The sequence below is a fragment of the Psammomys obesus genome, unplaced genomic scaffold (genome assembly GCF_907164565.1).
Source record: "Psammomys obesus unplaced genomic scaffold, mPsaObe1.curated_primary_1811, whole genome shotgun sequence".
NCBI lineage: Eukaryota > Metazoa > Chordata > Mammalia > Rodentia > Muridae > Psammomys > Psammomys obesus.
In genome coordinates, this window is record NW_026596095.1 from 15,331,030 (window position 1) to 15,352,243 (window position 21,214).

A 21,214-nucleotide genomic window follows, 5' to 3' on the forward strand; every position below is an offset into this window, starting at 1 on the left:
TAGAATATTAAAGACAAGCCACACCATTTTAATTTACCTTCCATTGAAACTTGAGAGGACTTTATTAAAAGCACTCCCCACCACCACTTTTGGCAGAGTTTTAGAGCAGGGTTTAAATCCTTAGTGGATTTCGTCATTCTTTTTTTTTTTTTAAGTTCTGAAAGTACATAGGCCTTCAGACTGTTATTTCTCTTTCACAGCCACACTGCTTTAGTAGCTAATTTTCACTTATTAAACAATGTTTAGTTCTTCTCTGACTTTTTTTTTCAAAGCAAGAACTAGATTATTTAGCAGAAGAAACTAAAGTTCAAAAATTTCAGTGTAATCTATTTCTTATTAGTGTGTGCATGTGTAGAGAGGTTTTGGTAAGCAATACTACTGTGCATATGTGGAGACAGACAGACAGAGAGAGCACTTGACAATCATATACTTCTGTATGTATGTGGAGGTCAAAGATCAAAAACTCAGGGATCAAAATCTCAGGTCACCAGCCTTGTACAGCAAGTCTTTCTTTGTAGGCTCAACCATCTCCTTGGCCCAGGAATTCTAGTTTAAAATGCTGGTGGTTAGCTTTACAAATTTCCTTTCAAAATTAATTCTGTTTGAATAACAGAGGGACAGAAGGCTCCATTACTGGTAGCAGAGAGAACTGGAGTACATTTTTAAAAAAAGTCTACTTCAGGCCAACAGCAGCCCTGTCTGTGCAGACAGAGAAGCTCCAGGCACAGCCTAATATCACTGCTGTCCCTGAGGTAGCTGCGTCACTTTCAGCGTGAGCACTGAATCTTTCTGGGTTTCACCTTCCTCAGCTACCCAACCATAGACGTGAAAGAGAGGGCCTCCAGCTCTCTTCCTCTTACGTACTGAATACTGATAAAAACACTCAACACCTAGATTGGTTCACAAGAGGGTGTAGGACCACGTGGACGCACAAATGACCTCTGAAGGAACACAAGGGAATAATGACACTCACGCCGTGGCAAGCCACCTACTGTGGAAGGAAAAAGCAGAAATTAAAATGTTGTGCCCAGAATTCTTGTCTTCTTTGGTGACAAGATGCATTGCTGGCGTCAATTCGGACCTTGATGTCTCTGTTGCTATGGCAACGCCCAGCTCAGTGTTTTATTTAACTGCCAAGTAAGTGGGGAGAAGTGTGTGTATGTCTATTTGAGCCTACCTAGATATTTGGACACCTGATTAAGGAGGCCCTATCCCCCTCCATTCCCTCTTCTCCTTCCATCTTTTACTATAGGAAGAGATGCTTGCTGTGGGGAATCGTAAGGAAATATGAGCAACCAGTAACTCCCCCATGTAAAGGAAACATCCATTGGCATGTCTTTAGAAGATTTTTTAGATTCGGGATTAGTATTCGATGCTTTTGTGAGATCTGCATGGGAGGTGAATGCCTTTGAAAGGTTAGTTAGGCTTTCTGCCCACTTTCTAAATTCATGATGAAAAGTATGAGAAAGACGCTTTGGCTGCAGAGGAAAGCTGGCAGACTGAGAATGCCCTGGCTGTCACCCCGTCTTCAGATCTCTGTCTTTCCTTTCTTTTCTTTATTTTTAATTTCCATTCTTCGAGTATATGCATTCGCATGCACGTATGCACACGAGTGCCATAACCTATGTGTAGAGGTCAGAGAACAACTCTGGGGAATATATCCTCCTGCCACCACCGTGAGATGGTCACTGGAGAAAGAATGGACATCTTCAAGCTTAGCAGAAATCGGCGTTACTTGCTAGGCCATCTCCCCAGCCCTACAAGGTTCCCTTCCACACACGTGGTAGGAAGAAAGATGTGTCCGTGCTCTTTCTCTTGGCCTTTGTTTACCTCATCACAGAAGTGTTTACAGTGCCGTGTGGCATTCCTAACTTCTGCCTCCCCTTCAGTGGCAGCCCCTGATAGTCTAGCATAACAGTGAGTACCCTATGGAAATGGGTTCCTAGGGACAGCGGCAGAAAGCATGGCCTCCCCCTAACCCCAGAGGACAGAGAGTAAAAGGAAGGAGTAGATTTTCAGCATAGTGAGCCCTAAGCTTCTGAAGTTTTTGTTTCTTCTGCAACGTACCTTTCTGTTTCCATTGATCCAAAAAAATATGGGTGAGGGCGTGAGAAAAGCTGGATATAACATAAGAAAGGGATGATGTGGCCTAAGCCATTGTAGTTACAGTAGGATTGGAGGAAAGAAAAGACAGTCAAGAGGCATGAGGAAAATTAGCAGAGGAGAGAGAAGGAGGTGGAGGTCTTCAAAGATGACCTCTAGGCCTACCTCTGGGTGACTTGTAGTCATCCTTACAGCCCACCACACGGCAGTAACCCACAACTTTACATCTGATTGCCTTCAACAACAAAGCTCTTTGTTTACTGTACAAATTTCATATTGACTACAGCTTGGGCTGCACGAGGACCCTAGACCCTAGAGTCTTCTCTATGTGTCCTGCCCTTTCCGGGATGCAGGCAGAAGAAGTGGTCCTATCTTGTTCATCAAAGGAAAGAAAACTTCTATTCATGAGATCAAGACCAGCTAGGGTTACACAGAGAGCTCCTACTTTAGGAATAACAACTAAAAACCCACACCACCAAAAAGCTCTGAAGACTTCCGGTTGCTAAACCAGAATCATTAACTTAGTGTGATACATTGTGCCATCCTCCCCCCCATCTAGTCCTGGGACTGAACCTGTGGTCTCGCACATACTATACAAACGCTATACATTCCCAGTTCTTAGGGGCTTGTTGGCACAGGGTGAACCTATCTCCTTTAGTGTGCCAGGAATTGAATTACTAGGTAGTTCAGACTGGCCTCAAACTCTCAGTCCTCCTCCCTCCCACATGATTCGATTCCAAATGCGTCCTGCCCCACCATGCCCAGCTATACCCCCATTTCCTAGTTTAGGTCATGTGGCAATCCCGATTGCAGTGTGGGAAGGTAGATTCCTTTCCACAAAGGCAACAGTGACTATGCGGGAATGGTAGTATAGCCTATTGCCTCCTGTAATGATCGTATTCTTTGAGCTGTTTTTCTGTCACACTTTCTCCATATGCTTTCTCTCTCCACTTGTCCCTTGCCTAGATTTGCAATGTGTGCTCCCAAATACAAACAAAGACTCTGCCCATTTCAATTTATAATAGACACAGCAAATAAGACTGTCTTCTTCAGTTTTTTAATTCCTATCGGGAAGCCTGTAAAGCATTGATTCAAAGACTTTCCATTTCCAAAGAGAAAGTTTGCTATTATACTGTTGTCCACTGGCCAGCCAATCGGGTAGGAGGCTACACACAGGATAACCTCATTGGTATGCCACATACATGCATGTGAAACACCATACCATGTTTTATGAGTAACATACATTTCATTAATTCACTCACTCATACATTCATTCATTCATTCACTGTTTATATTCAAGGGCTAGTGAGATGACTCAGTGGTTCAAGGTGCCTGCTACCAAGACTGAGGACCCGAGTTCTAGATAACGGAAGAAGAGAATCAAGGATATTTATTGTGACGTGTCAGAGATATAAATGTCACGGAAAAGAAAGGCATGGCAAGCAGGGCCCCTGTTGTCATGGAGCTGACTGTCAGGAGGAGAGAGAGATAACAATGAAAGCGGATCCTCTAACCAATGTAAACACAGTGGTGTATCACAGGAGTGTGTGACCAGGGCGTGTTAACCCGGTCATGCAAGCGAGAGACAGCTTTCCTGAAGAGCAGAAACTCATTGACACACAAGGCATATCCAGAAACATCAGAGGGAGAGAGAGGGTTGCAGGAGTTGCAGAGAGGGTTCCACTGTATGCATGGAATGATCTGTGTGAGAGAGTGGGTTGAAGGGAGGCCTGTGGGCAGCCACAGCAGAGGCAAGGCCTGTGTTACAGCCGGGTGTTCCCTGGGAATACTGAGGTGGTGTGACTAAGATTGGAGCCCGCCTATTGCTCTCTTCATGGGAAAGGATGTGGACCCAGGGACACAAAGGACAACTCAGGAAGCAGTGGCAGGGGCTCCGTCAAGCTCTGATTGCAGCTCAGGCGGGCAGGTGCCAGAGTCTGAATGCTTCCCTTTAACTCTGTGTGTGGGAGACTTGTCGGTGCAAGTGTTGGGATATGGGCCCTAATGGGAAATCATTAGACCATGGGGACTTGGTCATCCCCGTGGCAATGAGTTAGTCGTGGTGAGAGTGAATTTGCTAGGAAAGCCAGTGTGGTCCTTTCTTATGCTCCACCTCCCTTACCCTTTCTCTTCCGCCAGGAGTAATGCAGCATGAAGGGCCCTAGATGCTGTGCTCTTGGATGTCCCAGCCTCCAGAACTATGAGCCAAATCAAGCCCTCTTCTTTATGAATTATCCAGACTTAGATAACGACAGTGGTGGAAGCGAGTTCACGAGATATTTATAAGCAAAAGCTACTGGCAGGCAAGAGAGAGGAAAAATGGCAAGAATGACTGAGGTTTCCAGTATGTTACTGAATGGCTGGCTGGTGGTACCATTCACTGGAGTCTAAAGAGGACTGTATCTGGGATGTAAGCAGAGGAGGCCGGTGAGTCTGAGATGTCTAGAAGATGCCCGGGAGAAGAAGTCAAGGAAACACGCACAGCTCTGTCTCCAGTGTCCATGCACTCGGAAATCTCTGCCAACCCCACCATGACTGAGGCAGCAGTGCTCACCACCCACGTGCCACTGGCTAGCACATGCTATTGTGATGGCTATTCTTGGTTGTCACCTTCCTTACATCTGGAACTAACTAAAACCCGAATGGCAAAAGTCCATTCCTTTAAGGGCATTAGATCCTATTTCTTCCAGATTGCAGCACATGCTGAAGAGCAACTGAGACACCCAGCCTCATGGGCTAGGTCTCTGAACTTTACAGTCATAGGAAGCCACTGTCCGATTAACTGGACCACAGCCTGTCAGTCATTCTAATAATAAATTCCACATATATGTTCGTATATATAACTCTGTTAAATAAGTTGTTACTCTAATGAACTCTGACTACTAACAGAGCTATTATTTATACTTCTGTACATTTTGCAGTACAATTTGTTTTGTTTTGTTTGATGTTTTGAAGATCAGAACCAAAGCCTTCTGCACCCTAGGCAAGTGCCCTGCCACCCAGCAATAAAACCCAGCCAGCATGTACCTGTATGTAACTCTCCATTTCTGAGATGTACACCCTCTCTGTCTCAGTCCTATCCACATTTAACAACTGCTGAAAGCTTGGACACATCATCTGACCAGAGCGGATTCTTTCAAGGCCCACCCTCTAGTTTTCAGATCATGGACAGGACCCGGAGGTCCTGAGTCACTGAGGATGTATGTCATAGTAGGCTCTGGGTAATGGTTCCTTCCAGTCTCTGGTAACTCAACATGTAAAATGGCAGCCTGGGTCTGTGGTAAACCATGGATGGAAAAAGCAGAGATGGTCATATGGTGAGGGCAAGTCACAACCTTGACTGTGTTAGAAAACTTCTCTGGGTGTTAATTTCCTTACTGCAAAAGGGAGTAACGATGCCAATGCGACATTTAGAAGAGTATCTATTGGTCATTTTAGAGATTACGTAGTTGATAAGTGGAAGACACTATTTCAACATGCAGGCTTTGGGCAAGGGCCACCTCCTCACTTCATTCTAAGTAAAAAGCTACTTGGCTTTTCTCCATCCTTCACCTTTCTTCTTCTTCTTTTTAAAAACAGAATAATCTTTTTAAATGTAATGTTCATTGGTGTTTCATATGTCTGTGGGAGGGCATCAGAGCCCTGAAACTGGAGTTACAGATAGGTGTGAGCTGCCATGTGGGTGCTGGCAGTTTAACCCCAGGTCCTCTGGAAGAGCAGTCAGTGCTCCTAACCAGTGAACCATCTCTCTAGCTCCCGCCCCACCTCCTTCAGCTTTCAGTGTTTGATACCAAGTGTTCAACACACAGAGACACTCTGAGGTTTGGTTGAGTAAGTGGGTGAATTTGTAGTCTACGGTCACTTGTCCCCCCCACCTCCCCGTACAGATAAAAAAGGTTCTCGTTATTAAAGCCCAAACCACATAGTTGAAGTTGGAAAACTAGTTTGAGAAAATCATTACTGAAAGGACAATAAGCTAAGCTTTCTAATAGGAGAGCTGGCAACAGGAACAAATGAGTTGTGTTTGGTCTTAAGAATGTCTTTTAAACATGAGTGTATTTGTGGCTGAGGCTCTCTTGTTCCCACAGATGGTATCTAACCCTCTAAGCTGGTGACTATGCCACAGGACTGTCGTTCTTGAACCTGATATTTCACTTTCTAATCAATTTATTGAAGTGGACTTTTCTGGTTTGTTTGAAGACTCAGTTTCGTCATGTGATGTTTTGCTGGAGGTTGGCTTGTGAGAAGGCAGGTGATGTTTTGCTGTGATCCCTCTTGTGCGGGGGCGGGGGGTGACTTTGGCCAGCTGAGAACATCCATGGGTGGACTCTGAAGAGAGGAGAAATATGGAGTCCCACACGCAGGGAGGCATCACTTTTTGGATTGACATCGAAGTGCTGGTCCTTGTGCTTTGACACTTATCTTCTCAGAGAGAAACGTTCCAGAGGACTTGTCTGGGCAATCCGGCTGAATCTTGTGGCTTTCCTTCGCTTGTCGGGCTCATTCGTGTTGCTGCTTGGTGTTGGTTTTTGGACTGGACTGCTGGTGTCCTGGCGACTGAGTTTGATAATCACCTAAGGACCCATTGACCCTAGTCAGCAGGAAGTAGATAAAGAGGTCTACAGCCCTTTGCCATACTTAATTCCTACCTTAGGCAGGGGGAGTGGGGGGTTGGAAGGGAGGTAAAGGTGTTTAAGAAGCCTAAATAAAGCAGTCCTGCTGAAAAACCCAAGTCTACAATTTATATTTTGGTTTCTTTTACCTACCTCATTTCCAAATATCTACCTCCATTCTCTATGTTGGTTACAATAGACATTCCCAAGTTGCTTACAATAGACATTTTTTAAACATGTGTATGTCTGTGTGTAGGGTTTTCAGCATGTACCTGCCACATTAGGTACGTGGGAATTAGAAGACAAATTTCTCTTCTTCCACTGGGTTCCAGGAAAGGAATTCAAGACTTCAGACCTTAATCTTGTGTCATCTTGCCTAACCCACAGCAGACATTTTAAAATTATTTCCCATGGTCTCGAAATGACCAACTCATGCTCTTCCAGTATCGCAAGAAGTATTACACACACACACACACACACACACACACACACACAAATAATAAGTTAAAGGCACTAAAGTTATCTGAAGAGACACCTTAGAAAAATATTCTAGATGCCAAATGTACCAATAGTCTTCCAGAGATTTTTCATTCAAAGTAACATTAGGAAACATTTTAACATTTTTTTTTGGGGGGGGGTCTTTTCAAATCACTTTTATGCAGCATAAATCTTTTTTTTTCCCGGTCTGTAGCACAATAGCTACAGACTGCCCACATCGGAGCACAGAAAGAAATGGGAGAAAACAAAGAATACACCCTGAGCCTGCTTTATCTTCTCCGACTGTAATTTTGTGTCACACCGTGAGGACACCCCCACCTCCTGCATAGGGAGCCACGCTAGAAACAGGGTGGCTGAGGCTGAGGGCAGGTTCCCCTCTCTCTGAGACAAGGAAGTTTTACCCAGTCTAGTACCACCAACTGAACCGCAACTCAATGCAGGGAATTTCAAAGTCAGGCTCTAGCAATCAGTTCTGTTCCTACCGCCACAGACATGCAAAAAACCCGGTCATCCCTCTCTCTCCTTTTTAAAGAGCTTGATTCTCAGATTTTTCTTTGATTAAGGAGTGACTGTTACTTTTAGAAAAAATGGAAGTTGCTGGAAACACCCCCCCCCCCAAAAGAGGCACCCATGTAGCAACTTGGACCTGTCTTCCTCCCACACTTGAGGAGCGAGGACAGGCTTTCCTGGCTAGCGCCAGCCTCGGCAGCCCAGACTGGGGCTCCACAGAAGCCAGTGCCAAATGCCTTCACTGGGTTTTGAAAACTCCATCAAAGGTTTGGCTGAATGATATCTATAAGGGCTGTAGTGTTTTCTTTCAAAAACTGCAGTGTCCTTCTCCGGCACTTGAAAAAGAGTTGCTCTTGCTTTTCATCTTCTCCTCTTGGAGTGTAAACATTGTTGTGAGTGAAAGGAGCTGAAGGAGCGCTTACTTTCCCTTGAAATTTCATTTTTAAATAAGAGGGAGAGAAAATCCTTTTTCTGACTGATACTAATAATACAGGTCAAAGTGTCAGGCAATATACAATTAAATGGAAAACAAAAAAGGTTCGCCCTCTCTTTCCCACAGCACAATGGTGCTGGAATATAAATTACCGATGGCGATGAAATAATGCTTCAAAGCCTACAGCGCGGTGTTTACAAAGTGTTTTCCATGGCACGATGAGACATTAAGGATGACGGTAACCCATGGACTTGGGGTGATACTGAATAGACCAAAGCTAGCATGAGGTAGGGTTTTAGGTCCCTGTAGCCTGTGACCCCATGATATGCTTTGTTTTACAAGGCAGCTGCAGTTATCAACAGATGTTTCAGCTATAAATAATTGGTATCATCTCAGAAAAGATCCATCTACCTGGGGAGAGGGCATAATACCCAAACCCCTGCCCGGCTATTACAGCCACATTAATCTCCCATCTCTCCAGGTCTCTCAGAGAGCATCCTGCAGGTGTTTTTTTTTTTCCTGGGAGAGTGCTGACGAAGTCTCTCAAGAGGGCGAGCTTTGTGTGGACTGTAAAGGAGGCTGGCCCCTGTCATAAATTTCTGTCGGTGGCCACACACCAAAGGGGAAAGGATTGGAGACTGGGGGAGAAGGAAAGGAAAGGGTGAGGAGGGAGGGTGGAACTTGGGGCTGTCCAGATAGCAGAGCACACAAACCGTTCTTGATGAAGTGGCCATGCAGAGAGCTCCATGCTAAAGGACTCTTAATTTCACCAGCTCAGAAATGGCAGAAGAGTTCTCTGCAGCTTACTTTTTTTTTCTCCAGCATTTTACATTTTGCTTTGCTCTCTGGGTGGTGGGATTGACTGACAGACAAAAATGCTACTTTTGAAGGCTGAAGGGGAAGATTTTTTTTTTGTGGGAAGAATTCATGTTGGGATTATATATGAACTGTAAGAAGAAATAATAACTGAAAAAGACAGGTTAAGGTGTTTAGCGGCTTTTCCTGTAAGCTCAGAGACTAAAAGTTCGGTGGTTTTCAAGACATGGGCATGAAGCTCCTCCGACTGACAGTGAGGTGGACGGCATGCTTGATGAAAGCAAGTCACTCCTGACGAGCTACACTCTCCAAAACAGTAAGAGTTTGAGAAAGCCTGGCCCGTGGAGAGCTATAGTTCTCTCTACATATAAACAGAGTGGTTTAGCAATTGTGCACTTGGGGTCTGGCACAAAAGGAGAGCATCCTAAGAGTCTGAGGAGGTGTGGTTGCTTAATTTATAGCTTGCTGGGTAAGCTAAAGAAAAACGATGCCCAGAGTTCAGAAAGCTCCCAGATTAAAGCCATTAGGGACTAAAGGCGGCTCAGTGGGAACAAACCCCCTCTGTTTTCACTGCCTGTTTCCACAGTTGGTAGGAGGGAGGACGTGTATACTCTTGAAATGATTCAGACAACCCCCAAACGGCTTTCCTCATCTTTTTTTTTAAAAGATAGATTTATGTATTTATTTATTTATTTGTTTGTTTGTTTATTTGTTTGTTTGTTTATTTATTTATACAGTGTTCTGTCTGCATGTGTGCCTGTGTGCCAGAAGAGGGCACCAGATCTCATTATAGATGGTTGTGAGAGCCACCCTGTGGTTGCTGAGAATTGAACTCAGGACCTTTGGAAGAACGGCCAGATGTTCTTAACACTCTAAGCCATCTCTCCGGCCCAACTGCTTTGCTCTTAATTCACACTGCAAATCCCAACCCAGAGACAAGCTTTAATCCCAGCAGCTTCTGTTTTCTCCTGATGTTACCACCAGCTTTGGATGCAGGAAGGAGAGCTACATCCTGCCCTCTGCCCCAGTAAAGATCAGTGATTGGGGGTCAAGAATTTGAATCCCCAAGGCCCCACATGATGTGTGTTGTGTGGTGTCTCATCATAAGCACCACTTTTTCGGGCACATAGCCGCTGCCTCCCTCTAATACTGCCGCGTGCCTTGTGTATTAGCCAGCAGAATGATGACAGCCCTTGTTATTTCTGGTACTTCCCTGAGATGTTCCTGGATTCTCATATAGTAAGGACACTTAACTTCAACAGGCAAACATAATGTCTGTTGACATCCTATAGATAGAGAAACATATAAGAATTCAACAAAACTACAGATACAGTTCTTCATCCACACTGCCCATTTCAGGGGTTCAGAGCTCTCTATCTAATGGCTACTGTACTCGAAAGCACAGTCGCTGAAGGCTTCCGTTGCTGCCAAGAGTTCTGCAGACAGCTCATAGCCATTGTCTTCACAGTCTGAGTATGGACTTTGGGTTTCAGGTTCTTCACCTTAGACTTGCCGTTAGACAACTGAATTGAAACAGAGGAGGAGGCTACAAGTCCAGAGCTGTCATTTACTCTCTGTTCCCTGGGCCAACGGATGTAATGGAAATACTTACTGCAGGGCTATTTTGATAAGCAAGATCCGGTGCCTATGTAAACTCTACAATATACAAGTTACAGCTGCTATTTCATTCTACATTTACACTGGTACCAACCATACTTTCTAAAATCCCCCACTTTATATGGGTTTGATGACACACACCTGTAAGTCTCCACTGTGGGAAAATGAGGAAGGAGGATCTAGAGGATCAAGGCTAGCCTGGGCTACCAAACAAACTTAAACCCAGAGGTCACTACTTCATTCTGTACAAGGTTTTCCTTTCCTCTGCCAAAAATCTCCAGCATACTGAACCTATTTTACCCTTTCTAGGAATTCCTGGAGATGTTCTTGTGTGTTCATAGATTAAGGGATCATTCCCGAGAGCCTTTCCTTCAACAGGAGAAAAACCGTTATTTATGTATTCATGGGAAATAATCCCTAAACATAAAACCTTGTAAGCCCAGTAAAAATTCTGGAGTGCTGACATCACTTTCATGCCTGATCTCCACACATATATATTTTATGTGAGGAAAAACACATTTATGTTAATAAATTTCTTTGATGATCACCTGAGAAATTAAAGGTAAAAAGTAAAAAAAAAAAAACGAGGCTGGAGAGACGGGCTAGTGGCTAAGAGTACTTACTGCCCTCACACAGGACCTGGGTTCTGTTCCTAAAACCCCTACGGTAGCTCACAATAATCTTTAACTCCAGTTCCAGGGGATCAGACACCCTCTTCTGGCTTCTGCAGGCATCAGGCATGCTTGTGGTAACATACATACATGCATGCAAACATCCATACACATAAAATAAAAATAAATAAAACTTTTTTTTTAAAAGCAATGCTGCCACAAACGAAAATGATACTCCTTTTAACTCTCCATGGAACTCAGATAAGGTCTTGAGCCTTAGCTGGCTTCTTATGCTGTTTTGTTTTTGTTTTTGTTTTTGTTTTTTTTTAAAAACACACGAGGGTCTTTTTATTACAAGCTCAAGCTGGGTGGCTGCCTTGTACAAAGACATACGGGCAAGCGACCCCCAGCCCTGGGAGATCAAGGTTTTTAAAGGAACAAAAACGCCAGTGGGGTAGTTCAAGCCTTGGCATTACAGGATTGAGTAAGAGGAACACAACACAAGCGGGTAGTCTCTAGGGAAGCTGACCTTTAAAATGATTGGTCTGTTTTTAGGCGCCAAGACTGCTAACGGTCAGGCCTAGCTACCTGAGGGACATCTGACCTCTCTCTTATGCTGTTCTTAAAAAAAAAAGTTACTTTTTTTTTTTTTTTTACCAGTTCTTTGGAAACCAGTACATAGATTATACCTTGATCATATGTTCACTTCCCGTTCCTCTCCATCACTCCTCTCAGATCTCCCTAACTTATATTTTAATGAACCCCGTACTGTCCTTAGTGTCCCTTCTTATGCAGGATAGAGGCATCAGTTCTTCAGTGGTTCTCAACCTTCCCGATGCTGTGACCCTTTAATATGGTTCCTCATGCTGTGGTGACCCCAACCATAAAATGGCTCCATTGCAAAATCGTAATGTTGCTGTTGTTATAAACCGTAATGTAAATAACTGACACGTGACCCCGGAGGTTGCAGTCCACAGGTTGAGAACCACTGGTTTAGTTGGGTTCTGTCATGTGAGGTGAGGACTAAGTACATCCATGACCTTGACTTGACTCTTCCGGAACAGCCTTAGTCATGAGGAGCTAAGAGAGTGAACAGGATTGCAAGGGTAGGCGGGAGCAGCATGATGTGGATCAATAGCTTAGACATCAAGATGAGATGGGGAAGCCTTTTAAAAATAATAATAATGATATTATTATTATTATTATTATCCAACATCTAGAAAATATCCTTTCAAAACAGAAATGTTTTGAAGCACGGTAGAACCGCAACAACTCCGGCTCGCCAAGAAGACGGGACTATTTCAAGGCAACAGGATTCAGAACGTACCCTACACCCACCCTTTTACACTCGCATTAGGTTTTCTTTCTCACACCAGGGGTTGCAGGAAAACGACGTGTTTGAAATAGCTATTTTCCCCACATTAGTCAACCTGGCAGAGCTGACCATAAGAGTAGGAGCTCTCTTGTACCTCAGAGAAATTTAATCTGCTAGACCACTTAGAGTCTAAATGCCTCACTTGGGGATGTGAGGCGACAGGTGGTGAGACTCTCCCTACCAGCAACTGCTGCAGCCCGGCGCCAATCACATCTTGCAGGTTTGTTTTGTCCTCTGGGCTCATGGCTTGTTTGTACTGCCACTTTTCAGGCACGAAGGGCCACTTCATTTCCTTTGCCTCCTGGATCAGGGTCCTTAGCTCGCTGGGGAGTGAAGCTGAAAAGGTCAGAGTTCAGTTGAGGAAATTGCAGTCAAAGAAAGGGCTGTTGAGTTTCCCCGTGTTATGATGAAGCACCTCAGTGGCTAAAACACTTTTCCTATCTGTTGCTGCCTGGTCCAAGCTGTTGGGGCTGCCTTGAAGAATAATAGCAAGGAGCTATCTGTCAAGGGTGAGTCTGCTCTGCCCTACAGGTAAATTGGGGTAGTCAGGCATTAAGAACGGTTTTTAACAGGAAGGGAACCACTTGAGTGTCTCTGCATGAAGAATCAGAGAAAGGCACGGAGGAAATGTTCTTTCCCCTGTAAAGTGAGAACAGGGCTAGAGTGCAGTGGCATTTGGAGCTCATGGCACCTGAGAAGGGAATCAATTTGTTCAGCCTCTTCTGCTTCTCTAAGACCTCGGCCTGTCTCACCCTTTCAGCGCTGATTGATACTTGAATACAGACAAAAAGCACAATCCCACAAACAGGACTTTCGGTGATGCCAGTTAATTGTGAAGTGGGCTCATTCCACATTAGCAACTGTGTTAAGTCTCTCAGCGAGAACCCTTCTTAACTATTCTGGTTTACAGTCCAAACTCCAGAAACACACACACACACAAGCTCTGGAAACTGGAAGTGTTCCCTCTAATTTTGACATCCAAACCACAGCATCTGAGTAGGACTGTCTTACCTGACACTCAAGATTTCACAGTAAGAAGTACTACACGTCTTGGGAGGCCCATTGTCTGCTTCACTATGATTGTAATTCATGGTTCATGCTCCACAGGACCTTCCTCGTAAGGGAAACACTCTCAGTTTTGAAGTACATGTGATGTCCCAGGGTTCTGAACAAGGTTGTCTATAGACTTCTCTCTGTCTTGGGTTTCTTATTGAACATATTCCAAACTGAATTCATCAGTGTAAGGACAAGTGTTAATTCAGAGCACCCAAGAACAAGTTCTCAGCACAAAAAAAGATTGGTTTGGTCCCAGAGGGACAGAGGACAGGGAATAAGAGACAGACACAAAAGACGGAGGATGAGGGAGACCAAGAAGGAGGCAATGGAGAGGGGGCAGGGATATCCATCCTGGAGGGGGGCCAGAGGAGGCAGACATACATAGGTGTATAGCAAAACAGGGCCTTACAAAGGTAAAGGAGGAAATCCTGTGTTAGGATAAGGTTTTGTTTTGTTTTTGTTTTTTGAGATACGGTTTCTCTGAGTAGCTGGCCTCAGACTCACAGAGACCCACTTGCCTCTGCCTCCCAGAGTGCTGAGCTTACAGGTGCACACCACCTTGACCTTCCAGCTTTAGTCTTAATTTGGCATGTTAATTAGGCGAGCCAAAAGGAGCTTCTGATTGCTGGACTTTAGTACTTTGAAAGCTGGACCCTGGTAGTAAGCCTCAGCAGGAGGAAGTGGCTAAATAAGGGAATAGACCTTGGGGAATAACTTCAGGGATGTAATCTAATGGTTTTAGCAAGGCATAGAGAATCAGGGAGATGGGGAAGGCCTGCCAGGGCCATGTTTTCGAGATGGCTAGAATCCCTCCAATCAGCAGTTTTCTAATTCCACTTCCCTCTGCTGCTGTTTTGATGAATGGGACCACCGCATGCTGTGTCGCCCCAGTCTGAAGCCTGTCCTTCCAGATGTTTGCTTTCTCTCCCTCCCCGACTCAGGGTAACGATCACATCCTTTAGCTCCTAAAACACCTCTCCTCTTTCCTTTTCCTTTTGAGGTTTTCAGCCCACTCTCATAATCTTTTCTATTGCTGACTGCCTCCCCCCTTTTCTAACAAAATAGACTGGAACAATACTTTTCATGACTTGTTTTTTTTTTGTTGTTGTTGTTTTGTTCTTGTTTTTGTTTTTTTATTCTTTAGTTTTTCATATTCTGTTCTGTTTGTAATTGTTCTATCTGCAAAGCCTGATAGCCAAACTCAGGCCTATTGGTTTTGGCACTCAAAACAAACACTGCCTCTTCCTCTTAACTCATCGTGACCTTCCAGTGCAATTGAAATGCCTCTTCCATGCACTTCCAGACCCACACATGCTTAATTCCTTCAGGCTGCATCCCACTGTTCTGAAATCACATCTCCCCTCCTTCCTAGGCTGGAAGCATCCTCAACACAGCTATCAGGTTTCCTATCTCAACCCTTTTTAAAGTCCCACTACAATCGGAGCACACTGTAATGGTTAAAAGATGGAGGTAGCATTATGTATACATGAGACATACTAAACAGAGAAAATGGGACATGAAAGAAGAGCAGAATCAGAAGGGAGAGAAGGAAGAAAGCCTGAAGCCTGTCTTGGTCCTGGATAGCTATGTGAACTCGCCACCAGATGGGCAAAGGTAAGGAAGTTTCTAGACAGGAAAGGACAGCTTGGCATTCAGAGCTCCACACAATGAGTAAGCAGTGTTGATGACTGAAGATGGTTCTGTCTCTGGCATCCCATCGAAATTGTGGCTCTCTGCTCAGCACCTCTTGGGCCCTTACTCTGCAGTAGCATCCTCATGGATGCAGAGCCCTAGAAGTAAGGACCAATGTGCTTACACTTGACTACAAAATCTGTCCACGAAACTGCTAGTGAACAGTTTTCAGTTTCTGGAAATGCAATCTACGTGCAGAACAAATTTCTTCAATGAGTTAGTAAGATGGCTGCTGGCAGGAATGGTCCTGTGTGGTCCAAGTGGACTTACAGATAATGTCCCTTTCCTTCCTCAGTGTCTCAGTTTGACTGTAAATCATCTAGACACAAAGAGTGAAGAACAGCTACTTGACAATGGAAATCCTATCTCTGGGTTCACTGTGCTGTGCACTGATTAATTTCTTCACAGTATTGGAGAATGCTCTTTCTGCCTTCATCTATTGCTGTTAGTAGGACAAGGCAGGCCAGTGGTCTCAAACTCTTGAGACCACTCTGTCATCCCATGCAGGGATGACAGCCCAGCCTAGAGAAAGCTTACTCTTAGCTGGGCATGGTGGCACGCATGTCTGCAATCCCAGCACTCAGGGAGGCAAAAGCAGGCATATTACTGTGAGTTCGAGGCCAGCCTGGTCTACAAAGCAAGTCCAGGACAACAAAGGCTACATAGAGAAACCCTGTCTCAAAAAACCAAGAGAAAGAGAGAGAGAGAGAGAGAGAGAGAGAGAGAGAGAGATAGCTTATTCTTTACTAATCATTTTTTTTCTCCTCCACACCCTATCTCCATGCCAAACTGTAAACAGGCCAGTGGAGCACCCTGAAATACAAGACACTCCTAAAACACAGGTTTTAAATCTGTACTATATTTCAGTTTGCACCTCAGCTCTTTTTCCATTTCCCAGGCTTGCAGGAACAAGGAGGAAAGAGATGGAGTTATGTATGTGCCCGTATACCATAAATGAGGGAAAGCCCCTCCTGGGACCTTCTTGTTAGAGTATCTTTTACTCAGGTATCTTTTTCTTAAATGAAACACCAAAAGACTAAAAGTACACAGGAAAAAAATATTAAAAGCTCATATGAAGAACATAACTTAAACAAATGGAAGGACAATTATTTGATCAATTAAAAAGCACCTAAATAAAAAGGGTGTCCCTTCTAAATCTGGCTAAAGAAGAAATGATTCTTTTGTAGCTTTCTAGATTTTGTGATTGACATTGCTCAAGCAATATCTGCAACTACAAACAGCATAAACCAAGAAGCAGGCAAAAATCCAGATCATGATTTCATGATGTAAAGAGTCTTTCTTTAGATCGGTGAGTGTATTTTACAAATGGCATGAGGAGTTTGTTGGTGACCAAGAAAACAGAGCCTGTCCATGCTGGTGAGATGACATATTTATGGAAGCCACAGAAGCCTATGGAAACTGATGAAGCACAAAATTCTTGTTTGAAAAAAAGTATGTGCCACCATTCAGAAGTTGCTTCAATTTTTTTAATAATTGAAATTGTGTGCACCAGCCAACTTGGACCCTTTGTTCTTTCCTGAACTAAACTGTTTCTTGTAGCCTCATGTTTACTGAAGCCTAAAATTAGAACTGACAGCAATTCTCTGCAACAAAGTGGGCTTCTTCCCTGCCCATCAGCCTGCAGCCCTTCCCATTCATGTCCTGGAAATCCACTCATCTCTCGGTAGTCATCTGCCAGGAGAAGAAAAATAGGGCAGAGAGGAGAATGTGTCACTCCAGCCAGGGTGCAGGCATTGAACCTGCTGCCTCAGAACCTCACCTCTGCACCGCTGGTCCTCACTCTTGTCCTCCGTAGACACATCTGGCGTTTCCAACAAGAGACGATCCAGCACTTGCTTGCACTCATGCAGTATGGAAGCCACAGCATCGTGATTATTCATGATGATTACCCACCCTCCAGGATGAATTAAGTGTCCCTGGGTCTACGGTGATCAATTACCTACGAGAGGCATTGATTCTCCATAAAGAAGGCCCTTGAAGGCTGAGGTACCTGGTGAACAAAAGAGGGAGAAGGATGATTAACTAAAGCATCATCAATTATCCGTGAGCATCAAGCAGGGAGGGATAATAGAGCAAACGCATGAAAATACATGACAGGTCCTGAGGATGCTGTTAGGGGAGTGTGTGAAATGATTGCAGGGTCTGATCTAGATGGACGGTACCTCGAAGGCGTAGAGAGCAGAAATGAGAGAGGCTAGCCACAGAGCCCGGTCACCCACAGTGAGGTTGGTGAACTCACACAAATAAAATGAACGCGCCGGGTGATTTATGTACTCTTTTGCACACTTTCCTCAGAGCCTTTGGATCCCAGTAACACTGAGCTCTTCCCTTTCTGGAAGACTACCGGAAGCATCTGGCTAAGGAGTTCTAAACAGCCACACGCAAGCACATGGTAACGTGAAGCTGACCACTCTCACGATCCACTGTTGATTTCCCCTGTGCGGTATTCTTCACTGCATATAGCACGATATAATTTAGACCGAGAGATGCAATGACAGATGCCAAATTTAAAGCTCTTCACTGCCAGGCACATTGCCAAGTAAAACAGAGAAATGGTATTCCAAAAAAACCCAGTTTCCTAGAGCTGTGATGCAGATGGACCCAGGCATGTGGGCGGTAGATTCCTTATGCAAATATGAAGGAGATAGAAGGAGCTATTGCAGTCAAGGTAATTTTGAGAACAAAGCGATTTCCTAGCACCCCGAAAATGCCTAGCCAATGAACAGGAGCAATTGTTGGTTAACAAATATTTTGGTCTGTCTTCCTTTTGTTGAAGTTATTATCCCCTTTGCCCAGAATAAGGAGTGGCAACTCTCTTGTTTAGACACTTTTGTCGGGGGGGGGGCATGTAGGCGTGCCCTCACAAAGCAAGAGTCTGAAAGGGGTAACAGTTATGAGGATGGCCCTACTCGGAGGTCGTTCACACAACGAGGAGATCTCCAAGAGTGTTGAGGCAGAGAGTTGTTGCATTGATATTAAACGTGCCTTACTGTCTCATGGGCCTTTTGTTTTAAAGCTCGCAAAAGGGAACCTTCAGAGTATCATAGGCTTATTTCATTCAGAACAATCATGTGGTTAGTAGTGAACATGAGCAGAGTTTTCAAGTTAAAAAAATTTCATCACATTCCAAGAACATTCACAAAAGTGAGGTAGTAAGAAATCCGTCACTGGAATTATCTAAGGCCGAGTGTAAATTTACCACTGAGAGTGTTTCGGAGAGGATTCCTGCACAAATTAGCTTGTTGCACTAAACTTTGTCTGAAGCCCCTTTGAACTCAAGTGCCTATAAGTCATGATGCTTTGTGCAATAAGCTAGCCATTAGTGTGTCCAGCTATGAGAATAAACAAGTTAATTAATTTAGAAATAGAAAGAAAACACAGAAAGCGGGAATCCTCTCTTCTGAGAACTTCTTTACAGCCCTGTGAATAATAATTCTCCATCATTCCTTCATCTCCAGCCATCTTCTGCCCATCCCAGCAACAGTATTTTTTTTTTTAATTATGCATGTAATGGTTTAAAACAGCAAACAAACAAGCAAACGAGGACCTGATCATCCCTTCTGGGCACTACAATGAGCAAACAAGAGATAATTAGTGGACTGGAGTGGACAAGAGACCTTGTAAACAGTCACATCACATTCTCACCATTTCACTAATGAGGAAGGTATTAGCTACAGTGGGGGCTTAAGTTTAGAGACTGGGACAGACATCAGGCAGTTCAAAAAGGGAAGAGAAAACTGCTGGTTATGACCTGCAGGTGAGTCAGACAGTCACTTTTGTTTAGGTACCACATTAAAGCAAGAAGCAGACTGTCTTTCCTAGAACATTCTGTGGAGGGGTGGGGTGGAAAGGGCCATATAACAATGGAGCGTCAAGCACTAGTCTGTGCACAAAGAAAGAAAATTGTATTACAATATGATCCTAGAGGCTTAGCATCCTTTCTCATAAAGGGAAGACCACTGTCTTGTAGAGCTCATAGAAAGAGAGAGAAGAAAGGAGATTCCCAGGGTCTAAACGGCAGGGACAGAATTCCTATCTGCAGCTGTCCCACCCTGAAAGTGGAAGAGAAGCAGGGTCAGGCCTGACTTGAAGTCAGATGGGAGACTGCTGGGAATATTGGATGTTAAAGGCAATGACAGTGACAATCTAGCCTCCAACATTTCGCCTTCCCCGAGCAACTGGCGCGCACACACACACACACACATACACACAAACACACACACTCATACACACGCGTTCACAAGGCAACATGATTCCTCCAAAAGATCATAACTCCTTTAACTACTAAGCTGAAGACACTGAAATGAGCAAAATGCCAGGTTTGTGTTGCAAAAGTTTATTATTAAAAGTGACCAGTGAGAACTAGAATGATGCCTAAGCAGTTGAGATCACTGACTGCTCTTCCAGAGGACCCAGATTGGATTCTCAGGACCCACCTGTTGTCTCACAGCCATTTGTAACTTTAGTCTCAGGGGATCTGATGCCTTCTTCTGGTCTCTGAAGGCACCAGGCACACATGTGGTACACAGACATACATGCAAATAAAACACCCATAGACATAAAATAGATAAATTAAACTTTAAGAGGTTTTCTACAAATGACCAACAGCCTCACAGGGGATACATAAAAGCAGACAGACTCAATTCGGGACTTCAGAGAGGAATGTGAGCAATATAAAAGCAAACGTTAGCAAAGTGGGTGAGGCGTCATCAACATGGCTGAGAAAGTTACCAACATGGAAGAAACTTCATAAAGGAAGTTGAGGTTTTTGAAGCAAGTAAAATAAAAATGTTGGGGGGGGGGGGGAACCAATGAGCCAAATTAAAAACACAGTGGAAAACATCACTAATAGATTTGACCAAGCAAAACAGAAAATGTAAGGGCTCTCATACAATATTGAGAAAATATCATGCTTGAACAACAATGAGGATCAATAAGTAAGTGAGAATGACCACAATGTCCACATCTGGAGCTCTACCAAAAAAAAAAAATCAAACCAAAGAATCCATGGACTTAAAAAAAAAAGTTAAGATAAATATGGAAGATGCAGAAAATCCATTCCATGAAATTATAGCAGAAAAATTTATCAACCTGCAAAAATCCAATAGACATGATCAGAGTAGAACTTCTCCACAGCACTGTTCAGCCAAGATGTCAGAAACAGAGCTAAGAAACAATATTAAAATCTATGAGAGAAAATGGCAACTTATCTACAAAGGAGAACACACGTGAGTAAGCTCAGAGCTCTCACCATCAACTCCAAAGCCAGGAAGGAATGGAATGATATTTTTTAAGCCAAGAAAGTACCGAGATGTAAAATTTCTTTTAGAAATTGAATGATGTTTTTAAGGCAAGAAGGTATGCAGATGTAAAACTTCTTTTAAAAATACCGATTTTATTAGTGTGTGCACACAACTTTGTGGAGCCGTTCTTTCCTTCCCACCTTTATGTGGGTGCCAGGGATGAAGCTTGAGTCACCAGGTTTGCACAGAAAACTTCTTTACCTTCTGGGCCATCTGATCAGGTCTTGTTTTAAGATAAATATATTTTTTTGTAAATAGTATCCGTATAGCATGTCTTAGTTTGTTGTATCTCCAGGGATGCAGGAGCGGTTAAATATCTGTAAATCAATAAAATGTACCAACACATAAACAAACTTAAGGAAAACTCACGTGGTCATCTCAATAGATCCTGGAAAGACCTTTGACAAAGTTCAATATTTCCTTCTGATAGCAGTCCCGATGAACCTTAAAAAAAAAAAAAAAGCCTCCCATCTCAACAAACTGAAGACTGTGAATGACTATCCTGTAGTCATCATTTTAAATGGAGAAAATCTTCAAAGCATTTCCTCTAAAATCAAGATCAAGAA

General features: G+C 43.7%; 1 protein-coding gene across 1 annotated transcript in view; it reads right to left on the bottom strand.

Moving 5' to 3' along the window:
• The window catches only part of Alpk1 (alpha kinase 1), a 56,986-nt gene extending 39,761 nt beyond the window's left edge, over positions 1-17,225 (bottom strand). Inside the window, exons 1-2 of the mRNA XM_055628201.1 lie at positions 17,105-17,225; positions 12,758-12,912 (exon numbers count right to left, since the gene is read on the bottom strand). Coding sequence (XP_055484176.1) covers positions 12,758-12,912; positions 17,105-17,225 — 276 coding nt within the window. The remainder of the gene's footprint in view (positions 1-12,757; positions 12,913-17,104) is intronic.
• Positions 17,226-21,214: the final 3,989 nt, after the last annotated feature.